We start from the raw sequence: 24571 nt of genomic DNA, 5'->3' as shown, positions 1-24571 counted from the left end.
CGCTGAAGGCTGTAATCACCGGCTGTTTACGCCGTAATTGCTGTGACGAGGTCATCTCATTTCCCTGAAAATGTTTTGTCTTTTTTCAAGACAAGATGATTTAAAACATTAAAAAAAGACAAAATGACACTTTGGACTTTGTATGTACAACTGTAAATGAAGAATATTTATAAAGTATAAATAAATGTTAAAAATGGTTATGAAAAAAGGCCAACCATCAAGTTGTGCATTGGTCGTACTCCGCTAACACAGAATGATCCTGAAAAACCAGCGGGAACATCCTCAATAATCGCGACAAATGACGTAAATCAACGTTAAATAATGAAAACGGCGAGACACAAAGAATTGCACTCAGCCCTTTGTTTGTTTACAGCCAATGAGGTGAGTTCCTGCCACGCTGCTGCCACGCTGCTGCCACGCGCACAGTGCTGACATGCTAACGCTAGCTTCTGTTATATCTGTGTTAGCCTGTTAGCTTGGTAATGCTGATGACAGTACAGTTTGTCGAGCCGTAGAAAGACAGTGATGTTAAGGTCGACCTGAGGCAGAGCCAGAACGGTTCAGTGGGCTGCTGGAAGCGGCAAAACAACATGTACTTCAAAACCTGCTGTTTCCCCAAAAACCCGCCATTTCTCCGAAATGCTAAAATATGTCCAGAAGCTTCTGCTTGTCGGAATCAAAACCAGCCACAATAAAACGTGCTGCCATAAAAAAAAAAAAAAAACAGAGGTCAGGGTTACCAGGGTTTTTTTTTTTTCCATATAAACATCTTCTTGATTTCTATGAAAAACTCCAGAGGAGGTGGCAAATGAACATTCTGGAACACATAGAGAAGTTTAGGTAATATATTTAATTATTTAAATTCTCCCAATCATGGACATTGTTAATGTCAACCATTGATAGAATCACTTATTCCCATCATTATGAAGTTATAATTTCTTTCAGCAATTTGTTCAAGATCTGGCAAAATTTGTATTCCCAAATACTCAAATTGTGTTCCTACACTGAACGGTGATAGTTGGGAAAGTGTAATGACACGGACCCACAACAGGGGGCGTAAATGAACGGACAATAGATGAGTCAAAAATACAACACTTTACTGTTGTTAAATGTGCACAACGAAATACAGACAAATGCAGAATTTGGTTCACAATCAAAATATACAAAGTGACGTGTGGGTAGGCTCGAGGATAGGAGACGTCCGTCCCGAGTAGAACCGGATCCCACACGATTTCCACTGCCACCGAACCCGAAGGATATTGGAACCGTTAAGTCCTGAGTCCCCAGGTGGTCACCGTCTCTGACTGTTAGATCTGGTACTGCTGGCAGGAAGCAGAAGACAGAAGTAATGAGTGTGTGAAAAACACACCCAGTAAACAGCAAGTTCTTCTTGTATTAGTCGGGTGGGAAAGACACCTCCACCTCAAGTACACAGTTTATACAGAGTCTGTAATCCTACTTATTGAAGTTCAGAGTGAGGAGTGAAGTGCGTCACTCCTCCACCGTCCGCGAACCCAGCCTCAGCTGAAAGTAGCGATCCAGACACCTGCAAACAGTTCAACACACACGAAAACAAGTAACGTGCGTCAACACAACAACGGCTGAGAATTTACCGTGAAGGTAGATGACATCTCGGCGACGAGGTGGACATGTCGTCCTGCTTTTGTGTGTGTGGGTGATGACCAGGTGATTGGTGACAGCTGTCATAGTTGATGAGTGACAGCTGTCACCCCGGCTGTTCCTGTGAGGCGGCAGCGCCCTCTCGTGCCTGAAGCCCGCACTTCAGGCAGGGCGCCATTTGGTAGTGGGCCAGCAGTACCTCCTCTTCAGCGGCCCACACAACAGTGATGTCTCTGGGCCTGGATCAATTCTGTCGTCTGCATTAAGTAGTAAGATCGAGGATTTGGGTTGATTAATTTATAGCCTGAAGTATCACTATATGATGTAATTATCTCTAAAATATACTGTAAAGATTGGCTCAGCTTTACAGGAACAAAATAATATCATCAGCAAATACTGAGATCCTGTGCTCAGCAGGGCTGACAGTAATACTAGCGAGGCATGGAAGCGAGCGTAGTGCAATTGCCTGTGGCTCAATGACGAATACAAACAACAGGCGTGAACGTGGACAGCCTTGTCTACAGCCTCTTTTAATTACTGTTGGTTTGGAAATGTTCCTGTTAGTTCTTATTTCTGTAGTGGGGTTGCTATATAATTTTTTTAATCCATTTTATAAAATTCTTTCCACATCCATATTTCTTCAAAACCTTAAAGAGATACATATCCACTCAGCTCTATCAAATGCCTTCTCAGCATCTAGTGATAGAAGGGCCTTCATTTGCTGCTCCATTATTACTGTGTATTACACTTAACACTCTCCTTACATTATGAAAACCCACTCCCCCGATTAAAAAAACATTTTTGTCCCTGATAATTATATCTGGTGTTTTTCTGTCTACTGTGTGTTGCAGTCGTCATGCTGGGTAGCAGGATTTTCTGCCATTTTTTCTATTTTGAGTGAAATCTGAAGTGTTTGTTGGTTTTTGCGCAATTTGTGTGAATGCTTAAGTGATGTGTTGATGTTAAACTTGGGTGTGGTTTTGACACAAGTGTAAAAAAGGTTCTAAAACCTGTAAAGTGCAAAAGGTGATGTCATCATTCATGTCTTGAACATGTGTGGTTGGTAAATGTAAACAGAATATGAGACCAAATTCTTCCTTGGGTCCCAGTCTGTAAATTCTCTGTGACATCACAAAGGGCCCCTTCACACATAGTACAAATAAGTACAATTCAGGGTGAATCATGGCGGAACAGCTCGTAGGAGCGAACCATGAAAACATTGAGCCAACAGGCAGGTGGGAATGATGCCGCTGCAACGGTTTTGTTCATGTGGGAACACAGTGCGAGTAGTTGCAGCGTGTGTAACCACATCATGTAGCTACTGTGAAAAAAAATACATGCCACCAACGGGATTCGAACCTGCGTTTTACAAAAGCTGTGATTGCCAGCCAGAAATATTACCACTGAGCTACCATCACTGTACTGTAAAAGGTGCAGGAAAATGCCTGATATCAAGAAGGACATGGACGTATTTAAAAAAAAAATACAACCATACACTATATGTTGCTCCCGGTGTGTAGTGAGCATCGTGAGCATCTTGTATGGCAGCACCCTGACATTGAGGTGAATGTGAGGCATTATTTGTAAAGCGCTTTGAGCGTCTGATGCAGATGGAAAAGCGCTATATAAATGCAGTCCATTTACCATTTTACCATATAAAAACACTGCATTTTATTGAATCTCTCTTATCAAGCGGACAATACAAGTATGAACTGTTCCTCTGTAGATGACCCATGGTCACAGACATACAGTCATGAAATGACATGAATGAGAAGCAGGGCGCTCTTATCATGTCCACATCTGCTGGCCCGGTGTGTCCAGCTGGCGCCATGTGCATGTCCAGCCCAACATGCGTGTCTTGTGGATGGCCCACCGCAGGACACACACCGCATCATGTGGAACAGAGCTCACATGGGTGACGTGACATTCAGATCTGACAGTCCGGACAGTGTTATAACAGCCTGTCAATGTGCACACCGTGTGTGTGCTCGCTGCAGCCCATTGCATCAGCGACATATGTTTTTATGCATGTCCATGTGAGGACAGCAAGCAGAGACACACGCATCACAGTGGACAGTTGTTAGTTCATGTCCATCCAAACATGGTACATGTTCCCCAGCTGGGACATCCAGAACCACAGATCTCCACAGCTGCTCCTGTCGGCGGACACACACCGTGAGTTCAGCGCACACACCAACGTCTCACTGTGTCTCTTTGCAAAGTCCCCTTGACAAATTTCACATCCAGCTCAACAGTGATCATCTGCCGACTGTTTTTGTGATGATAGTACGACTGGCCACACATTTGCTAAGTGCCAAGTGAGCGGTGTTAGATGTTCGTGTGTGTCACCTGGAATTTGGCCGACACCTGCCACGACAAGGATCAATGCGCTCTCACAGCGCACATGCTGTCTTTCAGCTGCTGGTGTGTGCAAATAGTTGTAGCAGCAGGTGTACGAGGTGTTGGAGGCAGCTTTGATTTTACACGTTTTGCGTACAATTCCTGCTTCATGCACACTTCAGGCGCAATTCAACCACATTCGTACTATGTGTGAAGGGGCCCAAAGGTCTGACAGGTTAAGAATCAGAGTGCCCTCTGTTGGTTGGTAAAGGTAGTAAATTTTACTGGATGTATGATGAAGGTCAATGATGAGTTTATGGTTCATTCCATATTGCTAAAGAACAAACAAAGAAACAAACAAATACTGTATTGTTGGGTGGGGTGAAGGGGGGGGGGTCCTGCACCTGAAGCTGTTAGTGATTATTTTTGAAGATCAAAGGTCAGAGTGAGCTGTTGCTCTGTTACTGATGATGTCACCACCATTCATCACAGCTCTGTATTCTGCATGGTTCTCTCCTCTGTGTGTTTGTGTGTGTGTGTGTGTGTGTGTGTGTGTGTGTGTGTGTGTGTGTGTGTGTGTGTGTGTGTGTGTGTGTGTGTGTGTGTGTGTGTGTGTGTGTGATTTCAGCAAAATGATACAGATCAATATAATCGATGATGAAGCGTATGAAAAAAACAAGAACCTCTTCTTAGAGATCGGAGAGCCTCGGCTCCTGGAGATGAGTGAGCGAAAAGGTGGGGGCGTTGTCTACCTGTGCTGTAACCCCGCCCCCTGAAGTCACCTGTAATGGAGATGACCTCTGACTTGTGATGTGAGCTCACCTCACAGCCTCAGGGGAAACTCAGATGATTGTGATTCACAGTGGTTTGCTGAACATCCACCTCCAAAGAATCCAACAAACTTCACTCTGATTCCACTCACAACTGCTAATCGATCACTGATGAAGTCATCAGGACCTTTGTGGAGCAAGTGTGGGCCTGTGACCTGTAACAACCCCGTGTGTTCGTGGATGTGTACATGTGTGTGTTGGCGTGTGTGTTTGTGTGTGTGTGTCTGTGTGTGTGCACATGTGGTTGTGTGTGCGTATGTGTGTGTGTTCACCTGTATGCGTATGTGTGTTTGTGTGTGTTTGTGTGCGTATGTGTGTGTTCACCTGTGAGCTTATATGCATGTGTGTGTGTTAGCATATGTGTGTTGACCTTTGTGTGTGTGTGTTCACCTGTTTGTGTGTGCGTATGTGTGTGTGTTCACCTGTGTACATGCGTGGGCGTGCATATATATGTTTGTGTGTTCACCTATGAGCTTATATGCATGTGTGTGTGTTAGCATATGTGTGTTGACCTTGTGTGTGTGTGTGTTCACCTTTTGTGTGTTCGTATGTGTATGTGTGTGTGTTCACCTGTGTGCGTGTGTGCACAAATGTGTGTGTTCACCTTTGTGTGCATGTCCGTCTGTATGTGTGTGTGTGTGTGTGTGTGTGTGTGTGTGTGTGCGTGCGCACATGTTCGGCTGTGTGTGTGTGCGCGCGCGTTTGTCTGTATGTGTGTGTGTTCACCTGTGTGTGTGTGCGCGCGTGTGTTTGCCTGTATGTGTGCGTGTTTGCCTGTGTGTGTGTGTGTGTTCGCCTGTGTGTGTGTGCGTGTGTTCACCTTTTGTGTGTTTGTGTGTGTGTATGTGTGTGTATTCACCTGTGTTCGTGTGTGCGCAAATGTGTGTGTTCACCTGTGTGTGCATGTTCGCCTGTATGTGTGTGTGTGTGTATGTGCATATGCGTGTGTGTATTCACCTGTGTGCATGTATGTGTGTGTGCATATATATGTTTGTGTGTTCACCTGTGAGCTTATATGCATGTGTGTGTGTTAGCATGTGTGTGTTGACCTTTGTGTGTGTGTGTGTTCACCTGTTTGTGTGTGCGTGTGCGTTTGCCTGTATGTGTGCGTGTTTGCCTGTGTGTGTTTGCCTGTGTGTGTGTGTTTGCCTGTATGTGTGCGTGTTTGCCTGTGTGTGTTCGCCTGTGTGTGTGTGTTTGCCTGTATGTGTGCGTGTTCACCTGTGTGCGTGTTTGCCTGGGTGTGTGTGCACGTGTGTTTGCCTGTATGTGTGCATGTTTGCCTGTGTGTGTGCGTGTTCGCCTGTGTGTGTGTGTGTGTATTCACCTGTGTACGTGTGTGTGCGCATATATATGTTTGTGTTCACCTGTGAGCTTATATGCATGTTTGTGTGTTAGCATGTGTGTGTTGACCTGTTTGTGTGTGCGCACGTGTGTTTGCCTGTATGTGTGCGTGTTCGCCTGTGTGTGTGTGTGTATTCGCCTGTGTGTGTGTGTGTGTGTGTGTGTGTGTGTGTGTGTGTGTGTGTGTGTGTGTGTGTGTGTGTGTGTGTGCGTGCGTTACGGTCTGACCTTTGTGTTCCACCTCGTTGCGGCAGCTGGTGAGGTGAGGTCACATCCTCTTCCTTACTACAGTGTTACCATGGAAACCCGCCTGCTGACCTTGATGGCCTGTTGGTTTTTTGTGTGAACATATTTAAATGTGTGTTGTGGACTAATGCATGAGCCCTGACCTTTGACCTGCCCTGCTGCTGTTGTGCTGCTCTTTCGTTCGCAGGAAGTCCATTTCGCTTAGAATAATTGACCGTGATGAGTACGATAAGCGGGTCAGCTTCTACGTCGAGCTGCAGCCGCCGTTTTGGAACATGAGGAGATGGACAGGTGTGGGTGTGGCACCGTGACCCCTCTGATGACCTTTCACTTCTTTTCATGCTCTCTGACTGCTGCTTGCTCTGATTGGGTAGACCTGTTTAAGCCAGGCCGGATCTGATGTGACCTGGGTCAGTGGAACTGGGACGGGATGAGACGGGTTCAGATCGAGGAGCCTGGGAGGGCGGAGTCCAGGTCAGCCTGTTTGTGGGTGATTGGAGGAGGCTGAGCAGGTGCTGGTTTCATGTTGGACCTGACCAGAACTAGACAGGAGTGATTTGGACACAGAAGGACTGAAGATTGTGAGGACAGAACTCAGATTCTGGACTCACACGATAATCCAACAAACATTTGCTTGTGTGTGAGTGTGTTTGTTTATTTGTGTGTGTGAATGTGTTTGTTTCTGTGTGTGTTTGATTCTGTGTGTTTGTGTGTTTTGTTTCTGTGTGTTTGTTTGTTTGTGTGTTTTTTGTCTCAGTGTGTGTTTGTGTTTATTTGTGTGTGTGTTTGTGTGTTTTTGTCTCTGTGTGTGTTTTTTGCCTTTGTGTGTGTTTGTGTGCTTTTTGTGTTGGTGTGTGATTGTGTGTTTTTTGTCTCGGTGTGTGTTTGTGTGTGTTTTTTGTCTGTGTGTTTGTGTGTTTTTTGTCTGTGTGTGTTTTTTGTCTGAGTGTGTGTTTTTTGTCTGTGTGTGTGATTGTGTGTTTTTGTCTGTGTGTGTTTGTGTGATTTTTATCTGTGTGTGTGTTTTTTGTCTCGGTGTGTGTTTGTGTGTTTTTGTCTCTGTGTGTGTTTTTTGTGTGTGTGTGTGTGTTTGTGTGTTTTTTGTCTCGGTGTGTGTTTTTTGTCTCGGTGTGTGATTGTGTGTTTTTTGTCTGTGTGTGTTTGTGTGTTTTTTGTCTGTGTGCGATTGTGTGTTTTTTGTCTCGGTGTGTGTTTGTGTGTTTTTTTGTCTGTGTGTGATTGTGTGTTTTTTGTCTGTGTGTGATTGTGTGTTTTTTGTCTCGGTGTGTGTTTTTTGTCTCGGTGTGTGATTGTGTGTTTTTGTCTGTGTGTGTTTGTGTGTTTTTTGTCTGTGTGTGATTGTGTGTTTTTTGTCTCTGTGTGTGTTTTTTGTCTGTGTGTGTGTTTTCTGTCTGTGTGTTTTTTGTCTGTGTGTGTTTGTGTGTTTTCTGTCTGTGTGTGTGTTTTTTGTCTGTGTGTGTTTGTGTGATTTTTGTCTGTGTGTGTGTTTTTTGTCTCGGTGTGTGTTTGTGTGTTTTTGTCTCTGTGTGTGTTTTTTGTGTGTGTGTTTGTGTGTTTTTTGTCTCGGTGTGTGTTTGTGTGTTTTTGTCTGTGTGTGTGTTTTTTTTCCGTGTGTGTTTGTGTGTTTTTTGTCTGTGTGTGTGTGTTTTTTGTCTGTCTGTGTGTGTGTGTGTTTGTGTGTTTTTTTTGTCTCTGTGTGTGTGTTTTTGTCTGTGTGTGTTTGTGTGTTTTTTGTCTTGGTGTGTGTGTGTGTGTTTTTTGTCTGTGTGTGTGTGTTTTTTCCGTGTGTGTTTGTGTGTTTTTTGTCTGTGTGTGTGTGTTTGTGTGTTTTTTGTCTGTCTGTGTGTGTGTGTGTTTGTGTGTTTTTTGTCTCTGTGTGTGTGTTTTTGTCTGTGTGTGTTTGTGTGTTTTTTGTCTTGGTGTGTGTGTGTGTGTGTGTGTGTGTCTGTGTGTGTTTGTGTGTTTTTTGTCTGTGTGTGTGTTTTTTGTCTCGGTGTGTGTGTTTTTTGTCTGTGTTTGTGTGTTTTTTGTCTCTGTGTGTGTTTGTGTGTTTTTTGTCTCGGTGTGTGTTTGTGTGTTTTTTGTCTCGGTGTGTGTTTGTGTGTTTTTGTCTGTGTGTGTTTGTGTGTTTTTTGTCTGTGTGTGTGTTTGTGTGTTTTTTGTCTCTGTGTGTGTGTTTGTGTGTTTTCTGTCTGTGTGTGTGTTTTTTGTCTCTGTGTGTTTTGTGTGTGTGTGTGATTGTGTGTGTTTTGTCTCGGTGTGTGATTGTGTGTTTTTTGTCTCGGTGTGTGTTTGTGTGTGTGATTGTGTGTTTTTTGTCTCGGTGTGTGTGTTTTTTGTCTCGGTGTGTGTTTGTGTGTTTTTGTCTGTGTTGTTATGTGTCGACGCGGGTTGAGGAGCGGACCTGCGTCTGACTGAACCCAGCGCTAAAATAACCAGAAAGCGGGTTCCAATAACAAAACAATTTATTTTCCCCCTTTTGTGCAATACTCGGTGTACAAACATAAAACGCGTCTGTCTGGCGGAGTGAAGGACGGCGCGCTCTCCAGCGCCCAAAGGGATCGAAGCCCGGCGCCTCTGGACCCACGTTCACCGCCAAACACCCCCCAGGTGGACACGACAAACTGACTCTGTGAAGGATAGAAAAGGTGAGGTAAGTCAGCAGCTACAACTAATATCCTTCAAAGGCACACACTATCAGCAACACATTCAGGTCTGAATTTCAGCTTTATGTAAATGAGCAGCTTCTCACAACAGGTGGAGGATCATCAGTCCGCACACCACGGCAGTGAGAAGCGAGCTGCACAACTCTCATCAATATTCACATATACTGCGTAACAAAATACCAAATTACTGTTAACAATTATTCAGACAATCAAATCACCTCTGATGTGTGCTGACAGCATGTGTCCCTCACCCGTCCTCCTTCACAGGCACGATGTGTCAAACCCAGGCGCGGTCCTCAGCGTCTCACAAACGAACATCACAAGGTCGAGTTCCCGGCAATTCTGCTTGAATCACACATGACTTAAATGCAGAACGCCATCTCATTATCTGCTTCAGCTGAAAGTCTTTAAGTTTGCACGTGAGCATCATCCACAGGTGCTGCACATCACGTTGATGAGGGTGAAGGACTCTTCTGCCAGCACCTTCTCCACAGACAATAAATCAGTTTGCATACCACCTGGAGAGCAAAGAAAAGAAAAGAACACCAAAATGTCCAGCCAAACCCCCCCCCACACAACATGTGTGCGTGTTTTTTGTCTGTGTGTGTGTGTTTTTTGTCTCGGTGTGTGTTTTTGTCTGTTTTTTTTTGTCCGTGTGTGTTTGTGTTTTTTGTCTGTGTGTGTATGTTTTGTCTGTATGTCTGTGTGTGTTTGTGTGTTTTTGTCTGTGTGTGTGTTTGTGTGTTTTTTGTCTGTCTGTGTGTGGGTGTTTGTGTGTTTTTGTCTGTGTGTTTTTTGTCTGTCTGTGTTTGTGTGTTTTTGTCTGTGTGTGTGTGTTTGAACAACAGTCATCCTCAGATTTGCTCTTAAAAGGTTTATTTCTGTAAATGTCACAGTCATTGGGGTCAAAGGTCAGGATTATTTGTCTCCAGACGTGAGGTGTGTGGGTCCCTGTGTCGCCGACCGAATGCCCCCCCCTAAAAATCGATCCGCCTGCCGTCATTGTGCTTGGTGTCGTCAGCTGCGGTTCACCGATTTTCACCTCATTTCTGCTTCAAATTGACTTTCGAATGATTTCAGAGGTTTTACTTTGTCAATAATCACATTAATCCATTTGATCGCTTTGGGTGAAAAGAGTCAGACTCAGGGAGTCAGACTCAGACGAACTGCTGAGCTCTGAAATGACGCGTGCACAGTGGAGGCAGGGCGGACTGATTTTTAGGGGGGTCTTCGGTCAGCAACACCGGTTCTGGAGGCCCGTCCGTGAAGGTCGGCCCGACATGATCATTTTAAAAATTCATTTTGACAAAGGTCATGGAATCCGGTTCATGAAACCACCTCAGAGGTGAATCCCAGAAGCAGCCTGACAAGGTCAGCCAGAGGTCAGTCATTGGGGTGAAGGTCAGGGTCACTGGGCTTAAAGGTCAGAATGCCATGGCTGGTACTGTCTTCATGCCCGTGGGTACTATTAGCTGGTAATGAGTATTTTAACTAAGCTGATTCAACTGGTGACATCCTGAGTAAACATGTTATTGAAAGTGGGGTCAGAGGTCAAATGAAGAAAGAGAATTTTTGGTCAAACTCAGAATGTCAGCTATATGTTTTGTTAATCCACTTCTGTTTGTTTTCACTGATGACATAATAAGTAAGTTACTGGTAAGTTAGTGATAAGTTAGTGGTACATTAGTTGTACGTTAGTGGTACGTTAGTGGTAAGTTAGTGGTGGCACCGGCTGCTTGGTTTCCCGGCCAGTGAACACACTTGTTTCGGGAAGCCGTCCTCGGCGGACTTTCTCTTCTGACTTGTTTTTCTGATTTCTCTCTCGTCTTTTTTCTTCCTTCAGCTGTGTTGCTTCAGGAGCTCGGTAAGACATTTCCCTCTTTCTATCATTTCATCCCTTCTTTCTCTTCACTGTCACCTCCAAGCTCCTGACTGTTTTCAGATTTAGTAAAATAAATGTCTGCTGACCGTTTCAGATTAAAGTTCTAGAGATTTCCTCGATGTCTGATTCATATTAAAGTTCTAGAGATTTCCCCGATGTCTGCTTCATATTAAAGTTCTAGAGATTTCCTCGATGTCTGATTCAGATTAAAGTTCTAGAGATTTCCCCAATGTCTGCTTCATATGAAAGTTCTAGAGATTTCCCCAATGTCTGCTTCATATTAAAGTTCTAGAGATTTCCTCGATGTCTAATTCAGATTAAAGTTCTAGAGATTTCCCCGACGTCTGCTTCATATTAAAGTTCTAGAGATTTCCTCGATGTCTAATTCAGATTAAAGTTCTAGAGATTTCCTCGATGTCTGCTTCAGATTAAAGTTCTAGAGATTTCCTCGATGTCTAATTCAGATTAAAGTTCTAGAGATTTCCCCGATGTCTGCTTCATATTAAATTTCTAGAGATTTCCTCGATGTCTAATTCAGATTAAAGTTCTAGAGATTTCCTCGATGTCTGCTTCAGATTAAAGTTCTAGAGATTTCCTCGATGTCTAATTCAGATTAAAGTTCTAGAGATTTCCTCGATGTCTAATTCAGATTAAAGTTCTAGAGATTTCCCCGATGTCTGCTTCATATTAAAGTTCTAGAGATTTCCTCGATGTCTAATTCAGATTAAAGTTCTAGAGATTTCCTCGATGTCTGCTTCAGATTAAAGTTCTAGAGATTTCCTCGATGTCTAATTCAGATTAAAGTTCTAGAGATTTCCTCGATGTCTAATTCAGATTAAAGTTCTAGAGATTTCCTCGATGTCTAATTCAGATTAAAGTTCTAGAGATTTCCTCGATGTCTAATTCAGATTAAAGTTCTAGAGATTCCGCGATGTCTAATTCAGATTAAAGTTCTAGAGATTTCCTCGATGTCTAATTCAGATTAAAGTTCTAGAGATTTCCCCGATGTCTGCTTCATATTAAAGTTCTAGAGATTTCCTCGATGTCTAATTCAGATTAAAGTTCTAGAGATTTCCTCGATGTCTGCTTCAGATTAAAGTTCTAGAGATTTCCTCGATGTCTAATTCAGATTAAAGTTCTAGAGATTTCCTCGATGTCTAATTCAGATTAAAGTTCTAGAGATTTCCCCGATGTCTGCTTCATATTAAAGTTCTAGAGATTTCCTCGATGTCTAATTCAGATTAAAGTTCTAGAGATTTCCCCGATGTCTGCTTCATATTAAAGTTCTAGAGATTTCCTCGATGTCTAATTCAGATTAAAGTTCTAGAGATTTCCTCGATGTCTGATTCATATTAAAGTTCTAGAGATTTCCTCGATGTCTAATTCAGATTCAAGTTCTAGAGATTTCCTCGATGTCTGATTCATATTAAAGTTCTAGAGATTTCCTCGATGTCTAATTCAGATTCAGGTTCTAGAGATTTCCCAAAGCTGCAGTGACACAATAAATTATCAGGACTAAGTTTATGAAAGAACACAGAGATGAACTGATTATGACAGGACACAGAAAAACTGTCAATCAAAACCACAATATGAGTGAAATCAGAGTTTTGCTTCATAGCTTTTTTGGTCAGCTGTATATTTCCTAATTTATTTAATTTATTCAGATTTGATGCAGTTAATAAGTCAACAAATGGACAAAAACAGAGTTCATAAAGAACTGCAACATTTATTTAAGACAAATTATTAACAGTTATTAAATCAGAGTTACAGGAATGTGTCAAATCTAATTTATTGTTTCATCTCTTTGTATTTTTAGGTGGATTTGTCAAAACAGGTAAGAATGTGAACACCTGGATCCTGTTTCTGCATTTTCTGTTGTATGAAAATATTTGATTGATTTTAATTGATTCTTTTTGATTAGACAAACAGCTGTATGGTAAGTGTTTAAATTCATTTGACATCAAGCCAAGATTCATTACTCTGATGAAGCTTTTATTTACTGTATTTTCTGGCGTATAAGTCACACCTATTAAAAAATGCATCTTAAAGACGAAAACCCAGATACAGTCAGGCAAAGAAATATATGGTCCACGGTCAGTTTGTCAGGTTTTTCCACCTACAAAGACTGTAGAGGTCTGTTATTTTTATCGTAGGTTCACTTCAACTATGAGAGACAGAATAAAAAAAAAATCAGAAAATCACATTGTATGATTTTTAAATAATTAATTTGCATTTTATTGCATAAAATAAGTATTTGACCCCCTAGAAAAACAGAGCTTAACAACTGGTACAGAAACATTTGTCTGCCATTACAGAGTTCAGACCTTTCCTGTAGTTTTTCATCAGGTTTTCACACACTGCAGCAGGGATTTTGGTCCACTCCTCCATACAGATCTTCTCTAGATCTTTCAGGTTTGGAGTTTCAGCTCCCTCCAAAGATTTTCTATTGAGTTCAGGTCTGGAGACTGGCCAGGCCACTCCAGGACCTTGAAATGCTTCTTACAGAGCCCCTCCTTAGTTACCCTGGCTGTGTGTTTGGGGTCATTGTCATGCTGAAGACCCAGCCATGACCCATCTTCAATGCTCTTACTGAGGGAAGGAGGTTGTTTGCCAAAATCTCCCAATACATGATCCCATCCATCCTCCCTTCAATACGGTGCAGTCGTCCTGTCCCCTTTGCAGAAGAGCACCCCCAGAGTATGATGTTTCCACCCCCATGCTTCACGGTTGGGATGGTTTTCTTGGGGTTGTTCTCATCCTCTAAACATGGTAAGTGGAGTTGATTCCAAAAAGCTCTATTCTGGTCTCATCTGACCACATGACCTTCTCCCATGCCTCCTCTGGATCATCCAGATGGTCATTGGTGAACTTCAAATGGGCCTGGACATGTGCTGGCTTAAGCAGGGGGACCTTGCTGCCCTGCAGGATTTTAAACCATGACAGCATCATGTGTTACTAATGTAATCTTTGTGACTGTGGTCCCAGCTCTCTTCAGGTCATTGACCAGGTCCTCCTGTGTAGTTCTGAGCTTTCTCAGAATCATCCTTACCCCACAAAGTGAGATCTTGCATGGAATCCCAGACTGAGGGAGATTGACAGTCATCTTGTGTTTCTTCCACTTTCTACTAAATAATCATAACAGTTGTTGTCTTCTACCAAGCTGCTTGCCTGTTATCCTGTAGTCCATCCCAGCTTTGTGCAGGTCTACAGTTTTGTCCCTGGTGTCCTCAGACAGCTCTTTGGTCTTGGCTATGGTGGACAGGTTGGAGTGTGATTGATTGTGTGAACAGGTGTCTTTTATACAGGTAACAAGTTCAAACAGGTGCAATTAATACAGGTAAAGAGTGCAGAATAAGAGGGCTTCTTAAAGAAAAATTAACAGGTCTGTGAGAGACAGAATTCTTGCTGGTTGGTATTTCTGTGTAGGCTCTCAGTTGTCCAGGTGGTTTCCATAGTAGAGAAGCTTGAATCTTCGACTGGACTGGGTTGCTTGACGCAAGGACGTTTCGCTTCAAATCGCAGAAGCTTCCTCAGCTAAAATTCTTGCTCTGGTGGTCTGACTTCTGTCTTGACTCTTGTAGAGAAGAATAATCAAGAAGTCACAAAAGCTGGAATTTTAAACCTAACCAGATCCCTCCTACTGAGAGGCAGACTGCTATAGGCTAGTGACTAAACAATAGCTCTAATTAGCACCTATTGTGCTCTAGTTAGCACCCTCCTAATGACAGGGCAGCTGTCCCTCTCCTGATGGCTCCCTTGATGACTCTGCTGATGACGTGAATGACTCATTACCATGAACAAAAGACTGAAACTCCTTTGACCTGAGTACCCCATTGTAAACAGGGGATAAAGCGTGTCTCAGACCCCCTCCCCAATTAAGGCTGGGTTTCAGACATTTCACAAAGAATGCCTCCTTGACCCCTCTCTCAAACCATTTCTTCTCTCTGGCTAATATTTTAACTTCCTTGTCCTCAAACGTGTGGTTAGTGTCTTTAAGGTGGAGATGAACTGCAGACTGAGGTCCACTGGCGCCCTCTCTGCGGTGCTGGTATAGCCTTTTGTGTAACGGTTGCTTAGTCTCACCTATGTAGTGTTCGTTACAGTTTTCCTGACATCTGATAGAATACACTACATTGCTCTGTTTGTAACTAGGGATCCTGTCCTTAGGGTGAACTAATTTCTGTCTCAAGGTGTTAACCGGTTTAAAGTAAACTGGGATTTCGTGCTGTCTGAAGATCCTCTGTAGTTTTTCCCCTACTCCTGCAAAATAAGGGAGAGACACTCCTCTTCTTCTTGTCTCCATCTCCTGTCTATCTGGTCTCTTTGTTCTCTGGGACTTCTGCACTTTGTCCAGGGACCATCGTGGGTACCCACATACTGTGAGGGCTTTCCGTACAAGTTGTTGTTCTTTAGCCCTTCCCGCTGCAGTTGTGGGCACCTAGTAAGTAAGTAAGTAAGGTTTATTTATATAGCACCTTTCAAGATAGAAATCGCAAAGTGCTTCACATAAGAACAGAGAAATTAAAAACAGCAGAAACATAAAACCATAAAAACTAGGTAAAAGCCAGCCTATACAAAAGAGTCTTTAGCTTCACTTTAAATGTTTCAACACAGTCCACGGAGTGTAGGTCCAAAGGCAATGCATTCCACATTTTAGGCGCCACCACCTCGAAAGCACAGTCTCCTCTGGTCTTCAGTCTTGTCCTAGGCACAACCAATAGGCCCAGGTCCGAAGACCTCAGAGACCTACTTGTCACATATGGATGTAATAGCTCGGTGATATAAGATGGCATTTGACCATGCAGAGCTCTAAAAGTCAGTACTAGAATTTTAAATTGGAGTCTGAAATGGATGGGGAGCCAGTGCAAGGAGGAGAGGATTGGGGTTATATGTGACCTCTTTGATGACCTCGTCAGCAGCCTCGCAGCCGCGTTCTGAACCGTTTGTAAGTGGTCCAAAGAGGACTTGCTAAGGCTAAAAAATAGAGAGTTACAGTAATCCAAATGTGATGACACAAATGCATGAATGATCATTTCCATCTCCGCCCGAGACACAATGCTGCGCAGACGGGCAATATTGCGCAAATGGAAAAAACAAGACTGTGCCAGGCGGGTAACATACGCGTCAAAATTGAGGGAGTGATCGAACGTAACACCCAAGTTCCTCACTGCTGAGTGAACAAAAGGGGCCAGAGAACCAAGATTCCCAACCACAGTGGGAACAAACTCGTCAGGGGCACAAACAAGGACCTCAGTCTTTGCTATATTTAAGGACAAATAGTTGGCTGCCATCCAGTCACCAATAACCTCAACACAGTTCTGAAGAGCAGATACCCTAGAGACCGTTTGAGGAGTGAATGAGATGTACAGCTGGATGTCATCCGCATAACAGTGGTAGGAGACATCTTTAAAACTACTCAAGACATGACCAAGTGGGAGCAAATATAGAGCAAACAATACAGGTCCCAGAACAGAACCCTGAGGCACACCACAGGATAGCATGGCAGAGGAGGACATAAATTTACCAGCAGCAACAGCGAAAGTCCTGTGTGAAAGATAAGACAAAAACCAGTCCAGAGCAGACCCAGAAATGCCCACCCAAGTCCTTAGTCTCTCAACTAATACTCCATGATCCACCGTGTCAAAAGCTGCAGAGAGATCTAAAAGGACAAGCACAGAATATTCACCTGGATCTCTGCACATTAAAATATCATTTGAAACTCTGAGAAGGGCAGTTTCTGTAGAGTGCAAGTGACGGAACCCAGACTGGAGTTTATCAAGAATATTATGTTCAGCTAAAACCTAATTAAGCTGTTTGGCCACTTTCTCTAAGACTTTGGAAATAAAAGGCAACTTTGAAATTGGTCTAAAATTTTGAAGGAGTGAAGGATCAGCATTAGGCTTTTTTAAAAGAGGATGAATAACTGCCTGTTTAAAATACTGAGGGACATAACCGGAAAGCAGTGATCTAATTATTATCAATAAGACAACCGGGCCAATAGAATGGAAGACCTTTTTAAAAAAGGAGGTGGGGACGATATCAAGTGGGCAGGAGGAAGGTTTCAATCTGTCCACCAGACCAGTGAGCTCTTTCAGTGATATAGGTTTAAAACTATCCAGAACTGATGGCCGGGTAAGATAGAGGACAGGAAAACAAAGAGAGGGATTAATATTTGCCCTGATATCACGAATTTTACTGATAAAAAAGGACAAAAAATTGTCACAGTCTTCATTTGACTGAATGATAGCAGCAGGAGATGCAGGTGTAACAATGTCTCTGATTGTGTCAAACAAAATTTTTGGATTCTGTCGGCTGTTAGAAATTAAAGTGGAAAAATAAGCAGCCCTCACATCTTTCACCATATTATTAAAAGAGATTAAAAGCTCCTTTAAATGAAGGAGGTGGACCTGGAGCTTTGTAGATTTCCACAACCGCTCCACTTTCCCACATGATCTCTTAACACTACGAATACTGTCATTCATCCAGGGGGAGGAGTTATTCAGAGGGGCGTGTCTGGTTTTAAAAGGAGCCACTCTGTCCAAAATTGAGAGACAATGATGATTAAAAGAATTAACTAAAATATCAACATCATCTGAACTAAACAACTCATCAAGGTTAAAAGCAGCAGAAAATACATCTGCAGTAAAATGATTAAAAATGCGAGAGCAGATCACAGGAGGAGCAGACGGACAATCCAGATTAAGAGAGAAATTAAAGAGAATACAAACATGATCAGAAATAAAAATATCCTCAGAATAAATAGACTCAATATTAAGACCCAGAGTAAAAACAAGATCTAAAACATGACCTTTGCTGTAGGGCTCTGTGTTGAAGAGTCCTGATCACCCCGAGCTTGTGTTCAAGGGGGTGGTTTGAGCCAAAGAGCAGATATTGGTCAGTGTGAGTTGGTTTTCTGTTTGTTTTTCAGCTCATTTACAGAAAACCAACTCACACAAAGAGACCAGATAGACAGGAGATGGAGACAAGAAGAAGAGGAGTGTCTCTCCCTTATTTAGCAGGAGTAAGGGAAAAACTACAGAGGATCTTCAGACAGCACAAAATCCCAGTTTACTTTAAACCGGTTAACACCTTGAGACAGAAATTAGTTCACCCTAAGGACAGGATCCCTAGTTACAAACAGAGCAATGTAGTGTATTCTATCAGATATCAGGAAAACTGTAACGAACACTACATAGGTGAGACTAAGCAACCTTTACACAAAAGGCTATACCAGCACCACAGAGAGGGCGCCAGTGGACCTCAGTCTGCAGTTCATCTCCACCTTAAAGACACTAACCACACGTTTGAGGACAAGGAAGTTAAAATCTTAGCCAGAGAGAAGAAATGGTTTGAGAGAGGGGTCAAGGAGGCATTCTTTGTGAAACGTTTGAAACCCAGCCTTAACCGGGGAGGGGGTCTGAGACACGCTTTATCCCCTGTTTACAATGGGGTACTCAGGTCAAAGCAGTTTCAGTCTTTTGTTCATGGTAATGAGTCATTCACGTCATCAGGAGAGTCATCAAGGGAGCCATCATTAGAGGGACAGCTGCCCTGTCATTAGGAGGGTGTTAACTAGAGCACAATAGGTGCTAATTAGAGCTATTGTTTAGTCACTAGCCTATAGCAGTCTGCCTCTCGGTAGGAGGGATCTGGTTAGGTTTAAAACGCCAGCTTTTGTGACTTCTTGATTATTCTTCTCTACAAGAGTCAAGACAGAAGTCAGACCACCAGAGCAAGAATTTTAGCTGAGGAAGCTTCTGTGATTTGAAGTGAAACGTCCTCGCGTCAAGCAACCCAGTCCAGTCGAAGATTCAAGCTTCTCTACTATGCTGGTTGGTAGGTGATCAAATACTTATTTTATGCACTAAAATACAAATTAATTATTTAAAAATCAAACAATGTGATTTTCAGATTTTTTTTTCATTTCTGTCTCTCACAGTTGAAGTGAACCTACAATAAAAATAACATATAATAACAATAATGATAATAACAATAAAATAACTCTACATTCTTTGTAGGTGGGATAACTTACAAAACCAACAGTGGATCAAATACTTATTTTCCTCACTGTATAAGTCTCACCTTTTTCTGTATCATCAGCTCATTAATTTGTGGTTTGTGTGTATTGTAGATATTATTATTGCCTTTTATTATTTTATTATTGGAGTTTATTATGTTTAATGCTTTGATTCCTGTGAAACCTTGATAGAAATAGTTATTTTAATTATTATGAATAACAAACACATGATTTGTTGATATATAAGTTGTACCTGAGTATAAGTCTCAAGACCTCCCAAAGTAGAAAAACGTGACTTATACTCTGGAAAATGCAATATCTCACTGTGGCAGAAACATCCTCAGAAAAAAAGGGCGGAAAATATATTGATTCAATCAATATTTCTGCACTTTAAAGGAAACAGGGATTTTTTCTCAATTACAGTAGAATTTAATAACACAAAGAATTTGTGGCGGAGCCTCAACGTTTGGTAAATTCTAACATGTCTCGAGTTACTGTTGTCAGTTTGGAGTTAACATAAATATTTATTGTTATTTTGAAAATCACAAACTACTGAGAAACCTGATGTTACCCATCGACATATTTACTCAAATAAAACCTTAGTGATCACCAGACCTAGGCTGTGCAAGGTACCATACCTAAGCTTTGATAGATAGCATACCTAGGCTGTGGTGGGTGCCATGCCTAGGCTGTGGTAGGTACCATACCTAGGCTTTGGTAGGTAACATACCTAAGCTGTGGTAGGTGCCATACCTAGGCTGTGGTAGGTGCCATGCCTAGGCTTTGATAGGTACCATACCTAGGCTTTGGTAGGTACCACACCTAGGCTGTGGTAGGTGCCATGCCTAGGCTTTGACAGGTAACATACCTAGGCTTTGATAGGTAATACACCTAGGCTGTGGTAGGTGCCATGCCTAGGCTTTGATAGGTGACATACCTAGGCTGTGGTAGGTGCCATGCCTAGGCCTTGATAGGTACCATACCTAGGCTGTGGTAGGTACCATGCCTAGGCTTTGATAGGTACCATACCTAGGCTTTGATAGGTAACATACCTAGGCTGTGGTAGGTGCCATGCCTAGGCCTTGATAGGTACCATACCTAGGCTGTGGTAGGTGCCATGCCTAGGCTTTGGTAGGTACCGTACCTAGGCTTTGATAGGTAACATACCTAGGCTGTGGTAGGTGCCATGCCTAGGCTTTGATAGGTACCATACCTAGGCTTTGGTAGGTAACATACCTAGGCTGTGGTAGGTGCCATGCCTAGGCTTTGATAGGTAACATACCTAGGCTTTGATAGGTAATACACCTAGGCTGTGGTAGGTGCCATGCCTAGGCTTTGATAGGTACCATACCTAGGCTGTGGTAGGTGCCATGCCTAGGCTTTGAAAGGTATCATACCTAGGCTTTGATAGGTACCATACCTAGGCTTTGGTAGGTACCATACCTAGGCTTTGGAAATTAAAGAAACTGCCAGTCAAGCCCATTTTAAGCTACATGTAAGTTCATAAACCTTCATTGGTTGAGAGACAGAAAGGTCTATTTATATTTGTCTGTTAGTTTGTATGTCTGTCTTTTTTCTTTGTTTGTACTTCTGTCTTTCTATTTGTTTTTGTTTATTTGTGCTTCTTTTTTGTCTATCTGTGTGTTTTTGGTTGTGTTATGATCTGGACTCAGAATGGAAGAAAGTAGAACTTGTGACAAAAAACAGTGAGAGACTCAGGATACAAAAGTAAAAAAAAAAAAATACAATTCAACTCAGAGGGAAAAATCAAAACCCACAGTACTGACAACACAGAGGGACGAACAAAAGCTTTAGACCCCCAACTCAAGACAAACAAGTCGTGGTATAAGTAAGATGACTAATAGACACACAGGTGTGAGTAATCACTAAAATAAAAAATAAAAAAAAAACAATGAAGTACTAAAGATGACCACACGAGGGCAGCATTACCAAAAGACAATATAATCTAAGACCATCATACAGTCAAATAAACATCTAAGAAAGAAACGCAAAGAGTGAACAGAGACACTTAGAATGTGAACACATAAAAAGACATTACTAAAGAGAAACTCCAAGAGGCATCAGATGAGGGAGAAGTCAGGATTCAAAAGTAACATGTGACAAAGAAGACCAAAACTCAACGTAACCAAGAACAAAATACCACGACCACGTCAAACATGAGCAGAATCCACATAAGCAGATAATCCAAAACCAATGAGGAAGAGAAATCCAGGCAGAGTGGACAGACGGCGTGAGACACAAGAGGTCAAGTGAAGGAGACGAAGCAGGAGGAAGGTGACAGGTGCACAGGGTGAAACACACACAGACTGATGAGCAAGTGCACCACACTTCATCCACACGCACGCACGCACGCACACACACACACACACACACACACACACACACACACACACACACACACACACACACACACACACACACACAGTAAACACAGAAAGTAAATGTGCAACAGAAAGACCCAGACAGACAGATGACGACTCAAGAGGTGAAACAGATCTAATTAAATACACACACGGCCGCGGGACTAGAGGGTGTGACTAACAGACTAGAACGGAAAAATGACATCAAACCACAAAAGAACCCAGCCGGCCGGGCCGCTGGGTGCAACCACTACAATATTAGAAGGTTGGCAGCCTCACTGCAGCAGTTTCTTTTATTTCCCAGGATTTCAAAGAAATATTGGCAACAAAACTCATTGTTAAGAACAATTCACATTTTATTTTCAGTCGTAAATTATTTCGATATCACTGAGGTATCACACAGTCATGTTTGTTTTTGTTTGTTTGTGCTTCTGTTTAAGTCTTTCTCTTTGTTTGTTTTTGTTTGTTTGTGCTTCTGTTTAAGTCTTTCTCTTTCTCTGTTTTTGTTTGTTTGTGCTTCTGTTTAAGTCTTTCTCTTTGTTTGTTTGTTTTTGTTTGTTTGTGCTTCTGTTTAAATCTTTCTCTTTCTCTGTTTTGTTTGTTTGTGCTTCTGTTTAAGTCTTTCTCTTTCTCTGTTTGTTTTTGTTTGTTTGTGCTTCTGTTTAAGTCTTTCTCTTTGTTTGTTTTTGTTTGTTTGTGCTTCTGTTTAAGTCTTTCTCTTTCAATGTTTTTGTTTGTTTGTGCTTCTGTTTAAGTCTTTCTCTTTGTTTGTTTGTTTTTATTTGTTTGTGCTTCTGTTTAAGTCTTTCTCTTTCTCTGTTTGTTTGTTTGTGCTTCTGTTTAAGTCTTTCTCTGTTTTTGTTTGTTTGTGCTTCTGTTTAACTATTTCTCTTTGTTTGTTTTTGTTTGTTTGTGCTTCTGTTTAACTCTTTCTCTTTGCTTGTTTGTGCTTCTGTTTAAGTCTTTCTCTTTCTCTGTTTGTTTTTGTTTGTTTGTGCTTCTGTTTAAATCTTTCTCTTTGTTTTTGTTTGTTTGTGCTTCTGTTTAAGTCTTTCTCCTTGATTTTGTTTGTTTGTGCTTCTGTTTAAGTCTTTCTCTTTGTTTGTTTGTGCTTCTGTTTAAATCTTTCTCTTTGTTTTTGTTTGTTTGTGCTTCTGTTTAAGTCTTTCTCTTTGTTTGTTTGTGCTTCTGTTTAAATCTTTCTCTTTGTTTGTTTTTGTTTGTGCTTCTGTTTAAATCTTTCTCTTTGTTTGTTTTTGTTTGTGCTTCTGTTTAAATCTTTCTCTTTGTTTGTGCTTCTGTTTAAGTCTTTCTCTTTCTCTGTTTTTGTTTGTTTGTGCTTCTGTTTAAGTCTTTCTCTTTGTTTGTGCTTCTGTTTAAATCTTTCTCTTTGTTTGTTTTTGTTTGTTTGTGCTTCTGTTTAAGTCTTTCTCTTTCTCTGTTTTTGTTTGTTTGTGCTTCTGTTTAAGTCTTTCTCTTTCTCTGTTTTTGTTTGTTTGTGCTTCTGTTTAAATCTTTCTCTTTGTTTGTTTTTGTTTGTTTGTGCTTCTGTTTAAGTCTTTCTCTTTGTTTGTTTGTGCTTCTGTTTAAGTCTTTCTCTTTCTCTGTTTTTGTTTGTTTGTGCTTCTGTTTAAATCTTTCTCTTTGTTTGTTTGTGCTTCTGTTTAAGTCTTTCTCTTTCTCTGTTTTTGTTTGTTTGTGCTTCTGTTTAAATCTTTCTCTTTGTTTGTTTTTGTTTGTTTGTGCTTCTGTTTAAGTCTTTCTCTTTGTTTTTGTTTGTTTGTGCTTCTGTTTAAGTCTTTCTCTTTGTTTGTTTGTGCTTCTGTTTAAATCTTTCCTCTTTGTTTGTTTTTGTTTGTTTGTGCTTCTGTTTAAATCTTTCTCTTTGTTTGTTTGTGCTTCTGTTTAAGTCTTTCTCTGTTTTTGTTTGTTTGTGCTTCTGTTTAAGTCTTTCTCTTTGTTTGTGCTTCTGTTTAAATCTTTCTCTTTGTTTGTTTTTGTTTGTTTGTGCTTCTGTTTAAGCCTTTCTCTTTCTCTGTTTTTGTTTGTTTGTGCTTCTGTTTAAATCTTTCTCTTTGTTTGTTTTTGTTTGTTTGTGCTTCTGTTTGTCTTTCTCTTTGTTTGTTTGTGCTTCTGTTTAAGTCTTTCTCTTTCTCTGTTTTTGTTTGTTTGTGCTTCTGTTTAAATCTTTCTCTTTGTTTTTGTTTGTTTGTGCTTCTGTTTAAGTCTTTCTCTTTGTTTTTGTTTATTTGTGCTTTTGTTTAAGTCTTTCTCTTTGTTTTTTGTGCTTCTGTTTAAATCTTTCTCTTTGTTTGTTTTTGTTTGTTTGTGCTTCTGTTTAAATCTTTCTCTTTGTTTGTTTTTGTTTGTTTGTGCTTCTGTTTAAGTCTTTCTCTTTGTTTGTTTGTGCTTCTGTTTAAGTCTTTCTCTGTTTTTGTCTGTTTTTGCTTCTGTTTAAGTCTTTCTCTTTCTCTGTTTTTGTTTGTTTGTGCTTATGTTTAAATCTTTCTCTTTGTTTGTTTTTGTTTGTTTGTGCTTCTGTTTAAGTCTTTCTCTTTGTTTGTTTGTGCTTCTGTTTAAGTCTTTCTCTTTCTCTGTTTGTTTTTGTTTGTGCTTCTGTTTAAATCTTTCTCTTTGTTTGTTTTTGTTTGTTTGTGCTTCTGTTTAAGTCTTTCTCTTTGTTTTTGTTTGTTTGTGCTTCTGTTTAAGTCTTTCTCTTTGTTTGTTTGTGCTTCTGTTTAAATCTTTCTCTTTGTTTGTTTTTGTTTGTTTGTGCTTCTGTTTAAATCTTTCTCTTTGTTTGTTTGTGCTTCTGTTTAAGTCTTTCTCTTTGTTTGTTTGTTTGTTTGTTTGTTTGTGCTTCTGTTTAAGTCTTTCTCTTTCTCTGTTTTGTTTGTTTGTGCTTCTGTTTAAGTCTTTCTCTTTGTTTGTGCTTCTGTTTAAATCTTTCTCTTTGTTTGTTTTTGTTTGTTTGTGCTTCTGTTTAAGTCTTTCTCTTTGTTTGTTTGTTTGTTTGTTTGTGCTTCTGTTTAAGTCTTTCTCTTTGTTTGTTTTTGTTTGTTTGTGCTTCTGTTTAAGTCTTTCTCTTTGTTTGTTTGTTTGTTTGTTTGTGCTTCTGTTTAAGTCTTTCTCTTTCTCTGTTTTTGTTTGTTTGTGCTTATGTTTAAATCTTTCTCTTTGTTTGTTTTTGTTTGTTTGTGCTTCTGTTTAAGTCTTTCTTTTCT

General features: G+C 41.1%; 1 protein-coding gene across 1 annotated transcript in view; it reads left to right on the top strand.

Moving 5' to 3' along the window:
- slc8a1a (solute carrier family 8 member 1a) overlaps positions 1-24571 on the top strand; it is a 38357-nt gene that overhangs the window by 4938 nt on the left and 8848 nt on the right. Inside the window, 4 exon segments of the mRNA XM_034189261.1 lie at positions 4589-4695; positions 10911-10931; positions 12766-12783; positions 12871-12885. Of these exon segments, the coding sequence (XP_034045152.1) occupies positions 4589-4695; positions 10911-10931; positions 12766-12783; positions 12871-12885 (161 nt within the window).

The sequence above is a fragment of the Thalassophryne amazonica genome, chromosome 15, assembly GCF_902500255.1.
Source record: "Thalassophryne amazonica chromosome 15, fThaAma1.1, whole genome shotgun sequence".
In the NCBI taxonomy this organism is placed as follows: domain Eukaryota; kingdom Metazoa; phylum Chordata; class Actinopteri; order Batrachoidiformes; family Batrachoididae; genus Thalassophryne; species Thalassophryne amazonica.
The sequence above is the reverse complement of the archived record's forward strand: the minus strand, read 5'-3'. Positions and strand labels throughout refer to the sequence as shown.